Source organism: Podarcis tiliguerta, assembly GCF_965153285.1.
Source record: "Podarcis tiliguerta genome assembly, chromosome: 4".
Lineage (NCBI taxonomy): Eukaryota > Metazoa > Chordata > Lepidosauria > Squamata > Lacertidae > Podarcis > Podarcis tiliguerta.
The window spans coordinates 1,683,600-1,700,304 of record NC_139537.1 but is presented as its reverse complement, the minus strand read 5'-3'; the positions used below and the strand labels follow the sequence as shown (position 1 = coordinate 1,700,304).

General features: G+C 47.6%; 2 protein-coding genes across 3 annotated transcripts in view; both read right to left on the bottom strand.

The window, feature by feature from the left end:
• Positions 1-8,201, bottom strand: part of LOC310675529 (uncharacterized protein) — a 36,479-nt gene extending 28,278 nt beyond the window's left edge. The window contains exon 1 of the mRNA XM_083436326.1: positions 8,162-8,201. The gene's annotated coding sequence lies outside the window, so the exon portion shown is untranslated. The remainder of the gene's footprint in view (positions 1-8,161) is intronic.
• LOC310675527 (uncharacterized protein) overlaps positions 1-16,705 on the bottom strand; it is a 36,157-nt gene that overhangs the window by 3,927 nt on the left and 15,525 nt on the right. Inside the window, exon 6 of one of the 2 annotated variants that reach the window (XM_083436304.1) lies at positions 13,911-16,279. The exons of the other annotated variant lie outside the window; for it this stretch is intronic. Within the exon in view, the coding sequence (XP_083292430.1) occupies positions 14,433-16,279 (1,847 nt within the window). The 3' untranslated portion in view covers positions 13,911-14,432. Of the gene's footprint in view, positions 1-13,910; positions 16,280-16,705 lie in introns of those variants that run through there. 2 annotated transcript variants of the gene reach the window in all.

Below are 16,705 nucleotides of genomic sequence, written 5' to 3'. Positions count from 1 at the left end.
AGGTAAATTGTGTCCCCCTGTCCGAAATCACTTGGAATGGCAACCCGTGCAGCTTGAACACGTGGTCGACAAACATCTGCGCAGTTTCCTGTGCTGATGGCAGCTTTGGACGTGGCACAAAGTGTGCCATTTTCATGAACAAGTCCACCACAACCCAGACCACTGTCTGTTTCCTGGAGACTGGCAAGTCCGTGATAAAGTCCATCGTAATCACTTCCCATGGTCCTTATGGAGTCGGAAGTGGCTGCAGCAGTCCAGCCAGGACTGCCCGTGGTGTTTTTGCTCACTGGCAAGTGTCACATGCCTTAACATACTCCTTAGCCTCTTCTCTCATTCTGGGCCACCAAAATCGTCTCCTTAGCTGATCTACGGTCTTGTACTATCCAAAGTGGCCCACTGTTGGGTTGTTGTGACACTGCCGCATGACTTGCGCCCGCAAGTTACCTTCTGGTATGTAGAGCGCCTCTCCCTTGAACAAGAGACCTTCCCTTTCAATGAATCCTTCAGTATTGTTCTCACCGCTCCGTATCGCTGTCAGTTTCTGCTGTGCAAATTCATCTCCTTCTATTTGTTGCTTAAACTCATCTACTCCGACAACAGGCGCCACCACCAGTTGCAACTGTTTTGGCTTCAGAATGTGTTTCAACTCTTGTTTCTGTTCTCTCTCCATGTACTCAGGTTTCCCAGACAAGGCGTCTGCCCTCTGATTCTGATACCCTGGCACATATTGTATGTGGAAGTTGAAATGAGCAAAAAACTGCGCCCATCGGATTTGTCTCTGGTTTAGTTGTGTCACGGTCTGCCAGTATTCTAAGTTCTTGTGGTCTGTGTGCACCTCTACTTGGTGTTGTGCTCCTTCTGCCCTTTCAGAAGCATCCGACTCCAGCACCATCAGTTGATAATGATCTGATGGTACAGATACTCCTGCTGCAAACATCTCATTGAGCTTCTTGAACGCACGGTGTACCTCCTCCACCCAGGCAAATGGCTTCTTACCTCTCAAACAGTCCATGAGGGGCGTGGTGAGTTGCGAGTAGTTGGGCACAAACTTCTGGTAATAGTTAGCGAAGCCCAAGTGCCTCTGCAAGTCCTTCTTTGTCTTGGGCTTCTGCCACTCTAACACCGTCTTCACCTTCGCAGGGTCCATTTACACCCCATCAGGAGACACTTGATACCCCCAAAACTCCACTTCTCTCCTGTGGAACTGGCATTTCTCCAACTTGACGTAGAGCCTGTGTGCCCTCAGCCATCACAACACCTCCTTCACGTGTTGCACATGTGCTTTAAGGCTCTCCGAGAAAATTAAGAGGTCATTGAGGTACAATAAGACCCATTTGTCTAAGAGGTCTGCCTTCACGTGATTGATGAAGGCCTGGAAGGTGGCCCAGACCTTAACCCAATCAGAAATTTATGGAGCCGCCTTAAGAAACTTGTTAGTCAGAAGCAACCCAGCAATAAAGTCCAATTAACAGAGGCAATAATTTAATCTTGGTTTCACTTTATTACAGCTGCAGAACTAAAAAACTTGGTTCACTCCATGGGAAGGCATTGTAGGTCCGTAAGTAAAGCTAAAGGTTACCAAACTAAGTATTATTTGACATAGTGAGAATTTTTGTATATCTCCTTTTTTCTATGTATTTCACTTTTCTTCTTTATGACTGCTGTTCTAATAAATAATCCTTTATAAATGTTATTGCATTACATTCTTCATTTTATTATCTTTCCATTGATGTATAACGTTATGGTATTATTCCCCCCAAAAGTGGTGTTATAAGCCATCAAACCTCAGAAATACACTTTTCCCAAAAGGTTTCTACAATTTTGGCCACTAGTATAAGTTGTTCATTTTAAAGTTAATGTACTTTTTATATCGGATCGGATTGTTATTATTAATGTTTCATATATATGTGTGTGTGTGTTGGAAGATAGGCAGGATATAAATAAAAATTACTACTATTATTATTATTATTATTATTATTACTTCTACTACTACCTGAGATTCAATCAGCCTGGCTCTTCTCTGGGACGGATTTTGTTTGGCCCAGTCATGGCATCCCCTCCATCTCCAATTCCAGTCCTCCCTCTGGTCAACCCAAGACTGACAGCAGCAAAAACAAAAACAGAAAACCTGACAGAAGCTACTTATCTTTCTGCACAACTCTGAAGCTGACATTTAAGATGTCTAGGCAGTTCAGACCAGCCGAATCGTGGTATAAAAAGGCAGAACTGGAGGAAGATTTTTGACAGAAAAAACTGTAATTTGCTGTTCAAGGTTTATTGTGGGGGTTTTGGGTTCCCAGGTGTTGGAGGGGGCGCTGTTGAGCTCTGTGAAAATATGAGGTTTGTCACACGGAGGTATTTTTTGAATTTCCTGGCAGATAGGACGATCCCACAGGGAGCCTTACCAAGAGAGGCCACGATCCCACAATTCTCCTCCATGACGTCCTTATGCAGAGCTCTCTGGTCAGGATCCAGCAACGCCCACTCCTCGTCCGTGAAACGAACAGCGACATCTTCAAAGCACACTGGACCCTAAAAGAAAAAGGGAAATGTCCTCCTCTGAGACAGCAGAAATATGACCTGCTCCACAATGCTCTGTGGTTTCCTTCCTGTTAATTGTGGTCTTGTTTCAATAGGATTCCTTTGCTGCACATTTTAATTCTGGATGCCTATTTTGACATTTTAATTGAAGTATTTCATTAATTATGGGTATTCGTTGTAGAGTATTCCTTTCCTGTAGGAAAGGAATACAGGAAGGCCATATTCTGGTAATACAGGAAAGGAATACTCTACAATTCGTCTTTGTGGAAATAGTTGGTACTCCACCTTGTGGTTTCCAAATCATTCTGCCTACGCAAGCATTCCAGTTTCCCCGATGGAAGGATCCACTTTCCCCTCTCCTCGTGAGTTGTTCTGGGGAGGTTCCCTCCCAATGCCCTAGAGCCAAATTCAAGGGGTTCATGGGGGCATGGAGGGGGGGGGGAATGAGGGGCAGGCCCCATTTTGCAGCAGATGGGGCTGGTTAGGTGAATCCTGGCCACTATTTGTTCTCATTTGTCCACTGCTTAGAAGCCTATTCAGTGATGAATCTAGAAATAAAAGAAGCCTAGTTTGGATGGCCATCTGTCTTGTATTATCTAGCTGAAACTCCTGCAATGCAGGGGGTTGGACTTGATGACCTTTGGGGTCCCTTTCAACTGTAGGATTCCATGAAAACTGCAACTAAAGATGTATCGTACTGGCGACATTCAGAAGCCTCCTGTCACAGAGTTATCTGGGCAGGAAATCCCACAGTTCACAGCTGGAGTTAACTCTTTCTTAGCAAGAACACGATATTCACAGACTTGGCTGAGTTTCAGGTCTCATGAGAATAGCAGCTCATTCCCTGAGGGTCTGCCAGTTTGTATTGTCAATTAATGGAGTAGTCTAGGTGGAAGTTTCTTTAGTGTGGAGCTATATGAAAAGTGAGATTATATAATGCAAAGATTGTTTAAGTGCTCTTGTAAAGAGGTGCTCTGTTGAGTGTTTTCTTAGAGAGGTGGTAGTAGTAGTAGTAGTAATAATAATAATAATAATAATAATAATAATTTATTGTTTATACGCCGCCCATCCGGCTGGGTTTCCCCAGCCACTCTGTGCGGCTTCCAACAAAATATTAAAATACAATAGTGCGGCAAACATTAAAAGCGTCCCTAAACAGGGCTGCCTTCAGATGTCTTCTAAAAGTCTGGTAGTTGTTTATTTCATTGACAACTGGTGAGAGGGTGCCACTACCAAGAAGGCCCTCTGCCTGGTTCCCTGCAACTTGACGTCTCGCAGCGAGGGAACCACAAGAAGATTCTTGGTGCTGGACCCCCGTGCCTGGGTGGAATGATGGGGGTGGAGACGCTCCTTCAGGTATACTGGACCGAGGCCGTTTAGGTTCGCTATAAAGCCGGGGTGCCCAAACTTTTTTCAAAGAAGGCCAGATTTGATGTAGTAAATATGTGTGGGGGCTGACCAAAGTTGCTGACCTTTTTTCCGGATTGAAATTGTTGGGCTTTAGGTCCCCAAAATGGACATTGGACCTGCCTGCTATAAAGTGTGGCTTTCAGGCCTTGGTTTATATATTTGAGTGGAGTTTATATATTATAGATAAGGTGATAAGATAAGTTAAAATAAAATAAGAAAAGATGAGATGATGATAAGATAAGCTAAGGTTTATAAGATAGCTGTTTTGTGTAAATGTTTTTCTATAAGTGTTTTGCATATCAGTACTTCCTTCACAAAATAAATGGGGAGGTTGTCGGTTTGCATTTCTTAGTACAGAAAGTATTGATCTGATATGTAGAGCTCTTTCCTATTCTAATTAATTCAAGAGGGTTCCGGAAGAAACAAACAGAAAGTTCCTGGTGTTTGGGTTATTCCTTCGGAGAAAGTGAGTACAGTTGGTTTAAATTGGTTCTGTTATCTCTTCTGTAAGGTCATGCTGACTATAATAAGAGGCCAGAAGGAGCCTGGGGTTCACTTTCTCTTTCTGTCTCGGTTCTTTCTGATGTTCTGTACACAGTATGCTTAGTGTTAAGGTTTAGACTTATTATAAGTTATGGTAAGAATTTATGTTAAGTCTGCTGCAACTGGATTTCTTATGGGCAGTGCCAATCCTGAGTGTATTGGATTTGTGACCATTATGCTCATTAGTCTTCAGTAGCAGTAAAGCTCTGATGAATGAAATACAATTGCCTCTGGTCTATTTTTTGGGAATCCTGTAACATGTTTAAATTTTACTCTGCTAACTATATATTGGAGTTCTGCTCTGGATCAATATTGAGTAGAATTCCATGTCAGGGTCTTCCTCCATGAAAACAGCTGCCAAAAGAGAAGGCCCCCGGCTCCCCACAGCTTTCCAAGTCCCCTCCTCTCTGGGGTTTCTGGCAAGTGATTGAACAGTGCGCCAATGTGCAGCCTGCCTTTGCTCCTCCATTGTCAGACGTTTCCTGGCTCTGAGAGACAAGCAGGGAAGGTAGCTTTTGGCAGAAGGAGAGGGAGCCCCCGGTGGCTCCTCCTTCTACTGACTCACCTCTGCCTCTCGACCTTCCTCTCCCACTCGCCTCCTTCCTCTTCTGCCTCTGATTCTGCATTGCATTCTGCCACAGAGTCTCCCAGCTCACTAAGCCCTGTTTCCCCTTCAGCGTCTGACACCTCCTCTTCCCAGGCTTCTCCCTCTGACCGCTCATCCTTCCTCAACTTCCACTCCTTGGACTCTGAGACGTCTTCCCTTCCTGGTTCCCCGGCTGCTTCCTCCCACCATTCCTCTGTGCCCAACCAGTCCATAACATTGCTCCATCCCTCGGCCTCTGTCCCCACAAGGCAGCTTCCCCTGACCTGATCTGGTTCCACAGCCGCTGTTTCCCTTCTGCCCCCATGAAAAGGTGGATCAGGAGGTCTTGCCGGCATCATTCTGTCTCCTGCAAGAGAAAAAAGGTAAGCAGGATGCCAGGAGTGCCTGCTTCTCTCACAGGTGAAACAGGACATCTCTAACTACAGATGGGCCTTTGAGAAGCCTTACCTGCTGAGTGCATTAGGAACTTTGTGCCCATTTCATATGTTAGGTAAAGGTAAAGGGACCCCTGACCATTAGGTCCAGTCGTGGCCTACTCTGGGGTTGCGGCGCTCATCTCGCTTTATTGGCCGAGGGAGCAGGTGTACAGCTTCTGGGTCATGTGGCCAGCATGACTAAGCTGCTTCTGGCGAACCAGAGCATCGCATGGAAACGCCGTTCACCTTCCCGCTAGAGCAGTACCTATTTATCTACTTGCACTTTGACGTGCTTTCGAACTGCTAGGTTGGCAGGACCAGGGACCGAGCAACAGGAGCTCAACCCGTCGCAGGGATTTGAACCGCCGACCTTCTGATCAGCAAGTCCTAGGCTCTGTGGTTTAATGCACAGCGCCACCTGCGTCCCAGTTTTCATATGTTAATTGTGCAAAAATACATCTCCCCTCCTCTGGACTCCTGTTCCCAACTGTCTCCCCCCAAAACAAGATGAAAAGAACCCTCAGACAAGTTGGAAAACCAACAGAATGAGACCAAAAGGAGAAAAACTACCTTTCTCCTTACCCTGTGGCCTCTCTCTGGTGTCCAACGGAGGCCTCTCTGCCTCACAGGAATCCAGGTCCATTTCTGCAAAGAGATCCTTTCCCTGAGAAAGAAACAAGGATTCAAAACAGAGAATGGGGAGAAATACTAGAAAGAGAATGACAAAGACTTGAAGGGTGTGAGATCTCATTCCATGGATGTCTTCTCAGAAAAAGGATGGGCCATCAGTAGAGAATTATAGGATGTTCTCCATTCTGTTTGGAGCCCCTTGGGAGTATCCAGAGAAAGGTATCTCTCACCTGCCTTCTCTCCTCTGCCTGACTCAGAAGGAAACCTTCGGCCAGGGCCACCGCCTGCGAACTGGTCTCCGCTCCACAGTCCCTCACCCAGCTCTCCATCTCCGGGGGAACGACAGCCAGGAACTGCTCCAAGATCACCAGGTCCAGCATCTCAGCTTTCGTGTGCCTTTCCGGCTTCAGCCACTGGTGGCAAAAGTGGTAGAGTCGGCTGCAAACCTCTCGGGGTCCTTTGGCCTCCTGGCAGCAGAACTGCCTCAACTGCTGGCTCTGCCCCTCTGAGCGGAGGGTGTCCTCCTCACCCAGGATCTTCTGCACAGAGTTTTCCCAGAATCCCCCACTGCTCCCAATTTGGTGGGCATGGCCTCTTCTTGCTTCAGGGCCAGCTGAGTCTTGCACATTCATCTGTGCTCTCAGGAAGCCTCTGAGAGATCGGAAGGAACTCTTTGGTCTTCTGCCAGGTTCTGTCTGTCTTAAGGAGAGGCGCTAGCAAATTCTACAAAGCAAATACATAGTTCTGTTACATAATCTGTAGGATGGGGGGGGGGCGGATGGTTCCCTGAGCAAGCATGGATTGCTGGGAACCAGGGCTGGACTGCACCGCATCCCAGACCATGAGCTATCTTTTTTAAAAGAAAGAGGACGAAGAGGAGACGAAATAAGTCTCTAGCCTTCTAGCAATGCAAAATGTGGAGGCAACTGGGAGATTAATCAGCCTGGTTGCTCCTGCCTTCCAGTCAATGCATGAAGTCAGAACTGACTGACAAGGGAGTCATTTGTATCTTGTGAAAAATGGATTCTTGGTTCTAGTGGGGGTCCTCAGTTGTTGCCCCCCACACCTACACCCACTCTCCTGCTTCTGTCTCCTTCTTTGCACTTGGACTCTCTGCCATTCTCAAGGCAGACTCCTGGGGTGGGGTCCCTTTTTATTTGCTCCGAGGGCCAGGTATGTATCTGGAAAACCCCCTGAGAGCCAAGAGGGCGGGGCCAAAGACATTTCCCTTGAAATTTAGGCGGCCAATTTATCATGATTATTCTCTTAGATAGCTTAACACATGCACACGCACTGGAGGCTCAGTGAGTAGCAGCGCCCATTTCCAGCAACAATCCCTTTGGGCCAGAGAGGATGTGGTCCTGGGATGCCCTGCTCCGGGTGCGAGGGGATTGCTGCAGTGGCCTCTGTGGGGAGCTGCCCTGGGAGACACTGGGAAACTGGTCCCCAATGCAGCAGCCAGACTATGGGCTGGGATCCCTCTCTTTACTCCTCTCCTTTCTCTCCCACCTTTTTTTTGCGGGGGGGGGGGGGGCTAGTCCACCTCCTTGTCCAGCTTTGGAAAACCATTTGCCGATGTTTTGCAGTGATGCTGAGAGACGTCACACAGAGTTAAAGTCCTAGGGACTCCTTTGTTTAAAGAAGAAGGTGGAATCCACAATGAGTCCCATGAATTTGGGATCCTCTGCTCTGCAGGAAGGAGAGCGTGGCAGACCTGGCCCCACCCTGGCAGGACCCTCCCCTCCCTGACTTGGGGTCCCCCCCCCTTCCCTGCAGGCGCTCTCTCCTTCCCTGACCTTCCTCCTGGGGAGTCTGGCAAAAAGCTCTGGCTCTCAGCCCCGGGGCTCCTTCCTCCTCTGGGTAGCAGGAGCATATGGAGGGGGGGTCTTTGCACCCCTGACCCTCTCCTCCCTGACTTGGGGTCCCCCCTCCTGCAGGAGCAGATCAGGCCCCCCAGGCCCCCTCCCCTGCTGCAGCCCTGGGACCCCCACCAGATCCCAGAGAGGAGACTCACCAGATCCCGGGAGGGGAGAGCGAGGCAGCCCTTGCAGGAGAGACACGGAAGCAGGAAAGGACTGGGCAGGGAGGGGCCTTGGCTCTGGAGGACCAGCCCCCCCTTGCTTCATGGCCTCTCTAGGAAGGCAGCTCACTTCCCTTTAACCCTTGGCAAGCCGAGTCCTCCCTCGCTCAGCCCTTTCTCAGATTTTTATTATTTCTTATGGATTATGGGGGGCGGTAGCTGCCCCCCTGGCTATGCCTATGGTAAGGGATCATTTTTTGGGGGGAGGACTTTGGCTGTGGGTTGGGCTCTGAGCATCTCCCTCGGTCCCTTGGCCAGAAAGCGGAGGAGCCTCATTTCAGAGGGCGCTTCATTCATTTTGCACCATTATTTCAGCTTTGAGGTCGTACATGATCCCGTTAGTCTTTGTCAGTATTTTCATCCCTCCCATTGCAAAGATCATGTTTGTTTTACTTTCTGTCTCAGAGAAAAGAGGGGCGGAAACCTCTCTTCCAGACTTCCGTCTGTTTTTCTTCGATCTGCCTAGAGACTCGGTGGCAGCATGAGAGACCTAACTCTCGCGTGCATGTTTGTTATGTTCTTTTGTTTCGTTTAACCAGTAGTAATAAAATGAGGTATGGAACAAAATAAGATATGCAACAGCATCTTAAAAAGTAGAGCACCTAAGGAGCACCGAATCCTTGGTCTCCCACGGGGCTGGTCATATCATTATTAGGCAGAGACAGCATCTTAAAAAGCAGAGACATCACCTTGCCAACAAAGGTCCGTATAATAAAAGCTATGGTTTTCCCAGTAGTGATGTATGGAAGTGAGAGCTGGACCATCAAGAAGGCTGATCGCCGAAGAATTGATGCTTTTGAATTATGGTTCTGGAGGAGACTCTGGAGAGTCCCATGGACTACAAACGTATCCATTCTGAAGGAAATCAGCCCTGAGTGCTCACTGGAAGGACAGATCCTGAAGCTGAGGCTCCAAGACTTTGGCCACCTCAGGAGAATCAAAGAATCATAGAGTTGGAAGAGACCACAAGGGCCATAGAGTCCAACCCCCTGCCAAGCAGGAAACACCATCAGAGCACTCCTGACATATGGTTGTCAAGCCTCTGCTTAAAGACCTCCAAAGAAGGAGACTCCACCACACTCCTTGGCAGCAAATTCCACTGTCAAACAGCTCTTACTGTCAGGAAGTTCTTCCTAATGTTTAGGTGGGATCTTCTTTCTTGTAGTTAAGAGAAGACTCCCTGGAAAAGACCCTGATGCTGGGAAAGATGGAGGGCACAAGGAGGAGGGGACGACAGAGGACGAGATGGTGGGACAGTGTTCTCGAAGCTACCAGCATGAGTTTGACCAAACTGCAGGAGGCAGTGGAAGACAGGAGTGCCTGGCGTGCTCTGGTCCATGGGGTCACAAAGAGGCGGACACGACTAAACGACTAAACAACAATAACATGCAACAAAACCTCCATTGTTTTGCTTCCATTACTCTGCTGTATTTGAGGTGCTCACAGTAGCAAATGTGAGTCCGCTGCACCAGGGCATGTTCCAGAGGAATGCTGTGCTCTGCTGTTCCTGCATTCCTGTGATCGAAGGGTCAGAGAAGGTGCTCCTGACACTCAGCCCATGCAGGAGCTGAAGACGTGGGCTTTAAAGGGTATACAGACAGTCTGTTGGCAAAAACTTTATTAATAGGAGATTACAGGACTGTGACAGGGCACCCCCCCCCATGATCCTTTTACATCAGCAGGAAGCAAGGAACCTCATCCTAGAATTCAGGAATGGGAGGGATAGAAGGAGATCCCAGGGTCATCTAGTCCAACCCCCAGCAATGCAGGAATCTCAGTGAAAGCGTCCGTGGCAGATGCCCGTCCGGTCTCTGCTGAGAAACCTCCAAGGAAGGAGAGTCCACCACCTACCAAGGGAGACCTTTCCCTGCCAAACTGCTCTTAGATGTCCCTCAAGGCAGCGGGTCCTGAGTTCTAGCCCTGCTGAAACCATTGCACTGGCTGCCAAGGAGGAACCAAGCGAAGTTCAAATTAAATAAATCCCATTTTCATCATAAATGAGTAATACTTTCTGATGCATGCTTTTATGCTAATACAGTGGTACCTCTAGTTACGAACTTAATTCATTCCTGAGGTTTGTTCTTAACCTGAAACTTTTCTTAACTAGAGGCGTGTTTTCGCTAATGGGGCCTCTTGCTGCTGCTGCGCCGCTGGCACATGATTTCCATTCTCGTCCTCGGGCAAAGTTCTCAACTTGAAGTAACTCTTCCAGGTTAGTGGAGTTTGTAACCTGAGGCGGTTGTAACCTGAGGCGGTTGCAAGTAGAGACTGTATACAAAGTGTATCATTTCCTCTTCCAGAAACACTTACCGTATTTTTCGCTCCATAGGACGCACTTTTTCCCCTCCAAAAATGAAGGGGAAATGTGTGTGCGTCCTATGGAGCGAATGCAGGCTTTCGCTGAAGCCTGGAGAGTGAGAGGGGTCGGTGCGCATCGACCCCTCTAGCTCTCCAGGCTTCAGGAGAACCCCAGCGCCAGCCCCACAAGGTCGGGGGACAGCAGGGAGGCGGAACGCCGCCATCCCGCTGTCTCCCTATGTGGTTTGGAAGCTGACGGCGGGGAGAAGAGCGCTTCTCCCCGCTGCCTGCCCCGCAAGCTCCGGGGACAGCGGGGATGCGCAGCGTGTCTTCCCGCTGTTCCCGGACCTGGTCTGAAGGCAGGCGGTGGGGAGAAGAGCGCTTCTCCCCGCTGCCTGCCTCACAAGCTCCGGGGACAGCGGGGATGCGCAGCGCGTCTTCCCGCTGTCCCCAGACCTGATCCGAAGGCTGGCGGCGGGGAGAAGAGCGCTTCTCCCCGCTGCCTGCCTCGCAAGCTCCGGGGACAGCGGGGATGCGCAGCGCGTCTTCCCGCTGTTCCCGGACCTGGTCTGAAGGCAGGCGGTGGGGAGAAGAGCGCTTCTCCCCGCTGCCTGCCCCGCAAGCTCCGGGGACAGCGGGGATGCGCAGCGCGTCTTCCCGCTGTTCCCGGACCTGGTCTGAGCTGAGCTCCGCACGCCCCAAGCTTCGGGATTGGCGCAGCGCTCCGCTAGCCGTGGGGGAGCCGCACGCAGCCGCGCGGCTCTCCCACGGCTAGCGGAGACCTTGCCGGCACCCAGAAGCTTGGGGCACGCTGAGCTCCGCACGCCCCAAGCTTCGGGATTGGCTCAGCACCCCGCTAGCCCTGGAAGAGCCGCGGCTCTCCCACAGCTAGCGGAGACCTTGCCGGCACCCAGAAGCTGAGCTCTGCACGCCCCAAGCTTCGGGATTGGTGCAGCGCACTGGCGGGGAAATAATTTTTTTCCCCTTTATTTTCCCCCCAAAAAACTAGGTGGGTCCTAAGGTCCGGTGCGCCCTATGGTGCGAAAAATACGGTAATTGCTAATTCAAGGGACACTGAAGTCATTGCAGAGATGACAGGACAGCTTTTCAGATTAGTTAGCTGGGAGTGAGACAGTTGGCAGAGTGGCACTGGGCTTGCTAAGATGCCAGCTACTACGGGAAATGCTTTATTGAGAGTTTTTAGGAATGCAATACCATTTTCTATTTTTTTATTTTTTTTGAAGATTAATTTTTAAGTAATGGCCGTGTGTGAGCAAATACTCCACATCTGCCAAGCTTTCAGGAGCAGGACTAAGGGGTGAAATGAAGCCCCCCAGATCCCCAAAGGGTGAGGAAAAGGGTCTATCTCCCTTCTTCCTTTTCATTATCAGTTCTTTTCACCTATGAAATGGGAAGAAAGCAGCTGCTCATGCTAAGCGCAGGGTTTGTTGGGGTTGAGATTAATGAGCTGACTGTGGTGTGATTTGTCAGCAATAAATATTTCTTCTTATCTATAAGTGAAGTCACATTTGAAACAATACAGAAGCAGTCAAAGGGAATTTCCTAGGAAGTCTTTTATTCAGTCTCACCTGCAATCATGTGTGCTGAACACACAGAAACACATAGATAATGTGGAATTAGAGTCTCCAAATAACAGAAAACACATATAAGCAGATTATTGGAATAGTACACATGATTTCTCTACCTCCTTTTTAAAAGAAAAAAAATATTGCTTTTATTTATTTTCATGGTACAAAAGATAATTTTAAAGAAAGTAATGGTTACAACAGTAAATAAGAAATAACTTGTCCTGATGAAATTGTAGACTTTCATTCTGCCATGTGTTAAAGTTTCATTTGATTATACTAAAAAAGATCACACCACCTTTTCCCATGAGTGCTGTGTGGATTCCAGCAACAGTCTTAAAGATTTATGTATTCAATAAATATTGGCCACTTGTTATAAAAGGAATATGGATTGTGTTCCCCCACCTTCCTCATTTCTCCTGGCAAACAAAATTTAAGATACTTAAATGGTGGTGCCAAGAATCGAACATAGTATTCTAGGTGGGGCCTGACCAAGGCAGAATAAAGTGGTCTGATTCTGCCTTCTGCGACACTAGCCTCCAATCCCGGTTTGGTGTTAATAGTAATAATAAAATATATTTTATTTATACCCCACCCATCTGACTGGGTTTCCCCAGCCACTCTGGGCGGCTTCCAACAAAATATTAAAATACAATAATCCATCAAATATTAAAAGCTTCCCTAAACAGGGCTGCATTCAGATGTCTTCTAAAAGTCAGATAGTTGTTTATTTCCTTGACATCTGATGGGAGGGCAGTCCACAGGGAGGGGCCCCACCACCAAGAAGGCCCTCTGCGTGGTTCCCTGTAGCTTCTCTTCTCACAGTGAGGGAACCGCCAGAAGGCCCAAGGTGATGGACCTCAGTGTTCGGGCAGAACAATGGAGACGTTCCTTCAGGTCTACTGGGCCGAGGTCATTTAGGGCTTTAAAGGTCAGCACCAACACTTTGAATTGTGCCCAGAAACATACTGGGAGCCAATGTAGGTCTTTCAAGACTGGTGTTATATGGTCTTGGCAGCCGTTCCGAGTCACCAGTCTAGCTGCCGCATTCTGGCTTAGCTGTAGTTTCCAGGTCACCTTCAAAGGTAGCCCCACGTAGAGCGTGTTGCAGTAGTCGAAGCAGGAGATAACTAGCACCACTCTGGCGAGAGTCTGTGGGCAGGTAGGGTCTCAGCCTGCATATCAGATGGAGCTGGTAGATAGCTGCCCTGGACACAGAATTGACCTGAGCCTCCATGGACAGGTGTGAGTCACCACACCACGAAGCCCATCGCCCAGCCCTTCCCGGCTTGCTTTTATCAGCCAGGATGGACAGCAGGTCCCATCCTGGACTAGATGGAGAGAGGCAGGGACGGGACCTGCAGGCACTCACAGCAGGTGTTGCCTGCAAATGTGATGAGCATCCCCTCAGTTCCTTCATCCAAGTCATTTCCTTCATCCAAGTCAACCCTGCAGCACCCCTCTTGTCACTTTTCCCCAGGATGATGAGGAACCATGAAGGAGTCCTCTTTGGGTTCGGTCAGTCAAATCCACCTAACAGTTACCTCATTCAGCCCACATTTTACCAGCTTCCTCACATAAATATCACAGGGGACTTTGTCAAAAGCCTTACTGAAATCAAAACACACTAAAAAAATTGTAACTCCATCCAAAAAACGGGGAGGAGAGATTTCTCTGGCTTAACTTGTTTTTGAGAAAGCCATGCTTTCATCCTTTGTGTTTCTGTTGTGAAATCTTCAGGTGAAGGGCACATAAACTTTAGAAATGATAATAAATAAGGATATTGACAAGCTGGAACATGTGCAAAGGAGGGCGATTTATGTATTTATTTAATTTGTATACCACCCGACCCAGTGGTACCAACTTGAATAAAATATAGGGGGGTGGGCAGGTAAGGCCCGCCTTGCACAATCAATGACATGATGCATGCAGGCCATTTGAATGGCAATGCCTACCAACTGGGGGTTTCCCAACTGGTTGCAAATGGGATCAGTTCCGGAGCCATGTTCACAACCTGAAAGGAACACAATCCACATCTGTGTGTCTGCGCATCCGCGGGTTGCGATTTGCCGCTTCTGCACATTCGTGTGATGTCATTTTACGTGTCTGCAAATGTGTGAGTGGCAAAACCTGGAAGTAACCCTTTCAGATACTTTCAGTCGACTCCTGTTCCCACATGTCTCAGGATGGTTACAACATAAAAAGACCATATAAAAACACAAAATACACATCTGTAACCCCCCTCTCTACCACATTTTAAAAGGGCATTAGCTGTCAATCAGCCAAAGGCCTGGTTAACAAGGTGCGGATTTGCCTGGCTCCTAAAGCTGTATAATGGTTTTTCCAACCTTTCTATGGATTATTTGATGGGAAGTGAGATGGGAGGCCTGACTGAAGCTCTTTCCACATTCCATGCACTGATAGGGTTTCTCCCCTGTATGAATTCTCTGATGGGAAGTGAGATAGTGGCTGTAACTGAAGCTCTTTCCACATTCCAGGCACTGATAGGGTTTCTCCCCAGTATGAATTCTCTGATGGGAATTGAGAGAGGAGCTTGTACTGAAGCTCTTTCCACATTCCACACACTGATAGGGTTTCTCTCTTGTATGAATTTTCTGATGAAAAGTGAGATTGGAGCTCTTACTGAAGCTCTTTCCACATTCCGCACACTGATAGGGTTTCTCCCCTGTATGAATTCTCTGATGGAAAGTGAGAGAGGAGCTCTGAGTGAAGCTCTTTCCACATTCCACGCACTGATAGGGTTTCTCCCCTGTATGAATTCTTTGATGGGAAGTGAGAGAGGAGCTATAAGTGAAGCTCTTTCCACATTCCACGCACTGAAAGGGTTTCTCCCCTGTATGAATTCTCTGATGCATAGTGAGATTGAAACTCTTACTGAAGCTCTTTCCACATTCCACGCACTGATAGGGTCTCTCTCTTGTATGAATTTTATGATGGGAAGTGAGAGAGGAGGTCTGAGTGAAGCTCTTTCCACATTCCACGCACTGATAGGGTTTCTCCCCAGTATGAATTCTCTGATGGGAAGTGAAATGGTGGATGTAACTGAAGCTCTTTCCACATTCCACACACTGATAGGGTTTCTCCCCGGTATGAATTCTTTGATGGGAATTGAGAGAGGAGCTTGTACTGAAGCTCTTTCCACATTTCACACACTGATAGGGTTTCTCTCCTGTATGAACATTATGATGGGAATTGAGAGAGGAGCTCTGAGTGAAGCTCTTTCCACATTCCGCGCACTGATAGGGTTTCTCTCTTGTATGAATTTTATGATGGGAAATGAGAGAGGAGCTCTGAATGAAGCTCTTTCCACATTCCATGCACTGATAGGGTTTCTCTCCTGTATGAATTCTTCGATGGGAAGTGAGACTGGAGTTCATGCTGAAGCTCTTTCCACATTCCACGCACTGATAGGGTTTCTCCCCTGTATGAATTCTGTGATGGGAAGTGAGAGATGAGCTCTTACTGAAGCTCTTTCCACATTCCACACACTGATAGGGTTTCTCTCCTGTATGAATTCTTCGATGGGAAGTGAGATCCGAGCTATACCTGAAGCTCTTTCCACATTCCACACACTGATAGGGTTTCTCCCCTGTATGAATTCTCTGATGGGAAGTGAGATGGAAGCACTGACTGAAGCTCTTTCCACATTCCACACACTGAAAGGGTTTCTCCCCTGTATGAATTCTTTGATGCTTGGTGAGACTGCAGCTTGTACTAAAGCTCTTTCCACATTCCACGCACTGATAGGGTTTCTCTCCTGTATGAATTCTTCGATGGGAAGTGAGACTGGAGCTCATGCTGAAGCTCTTTCCACATTCCACACACTGATAGGGTTTCTCCCCAGTATGAATTCTCTGATGGGAAATGAGATGGGAGCCCAGACAGAAGCTCTTTTCAAATTCAAAGCACTGATAAGGTTTCTCCCCTTTATGAATTTTCTGATGGGAAGTGAGATTGAAGCTTTCCCTGAAGCTCTTTCCACATTCCATGCACTGATAGGGTTTCTTTCCAATGAGAATTCTTGGTTGGGAAGTGAGAGAGGAGCTCTCACTGCTGCTCTCTCCACATTCCAAATTTTTGCATGGCTCCTCCTCTCCGGGGGTTTTGTCATGTTCATCCTTGTTCTTGTTTTCCAATTCATCAAAATCTGCAATGGAGACAAAAAGGGGATTAGAGCCTCAGGAACAAATCAAGAAGAACTGAAGGGAGTGGGGTGTTTGGTTGCCTTTGTTGGTTGTAATTAACCAACATTTTTATTAATATATTCTGATGGATTGATGAATGTCCCCTTTTGGGGGGAAAGTGTATTTCAGATATTTGATGGCTCATAACGCCACTTTGTTTTGAGTAATACCTTAGAATTATGTATCAATGGAAAGATAATTTAATGAAGAATGTAATCTGTATCTGTATTCTATCAAAAGTCAAAACTGAATAACCAGAAAAAGTAAGCACAACTTGCTTAGGTTGACTTTTAACAGTGTGTTGTGTGATGGCTATCATGTTGGTTGGTTATTTGTTGTTTTTTCATTTAGTGGTTTGTAAACATAATAAAATTAAAGAAATGGCAGAA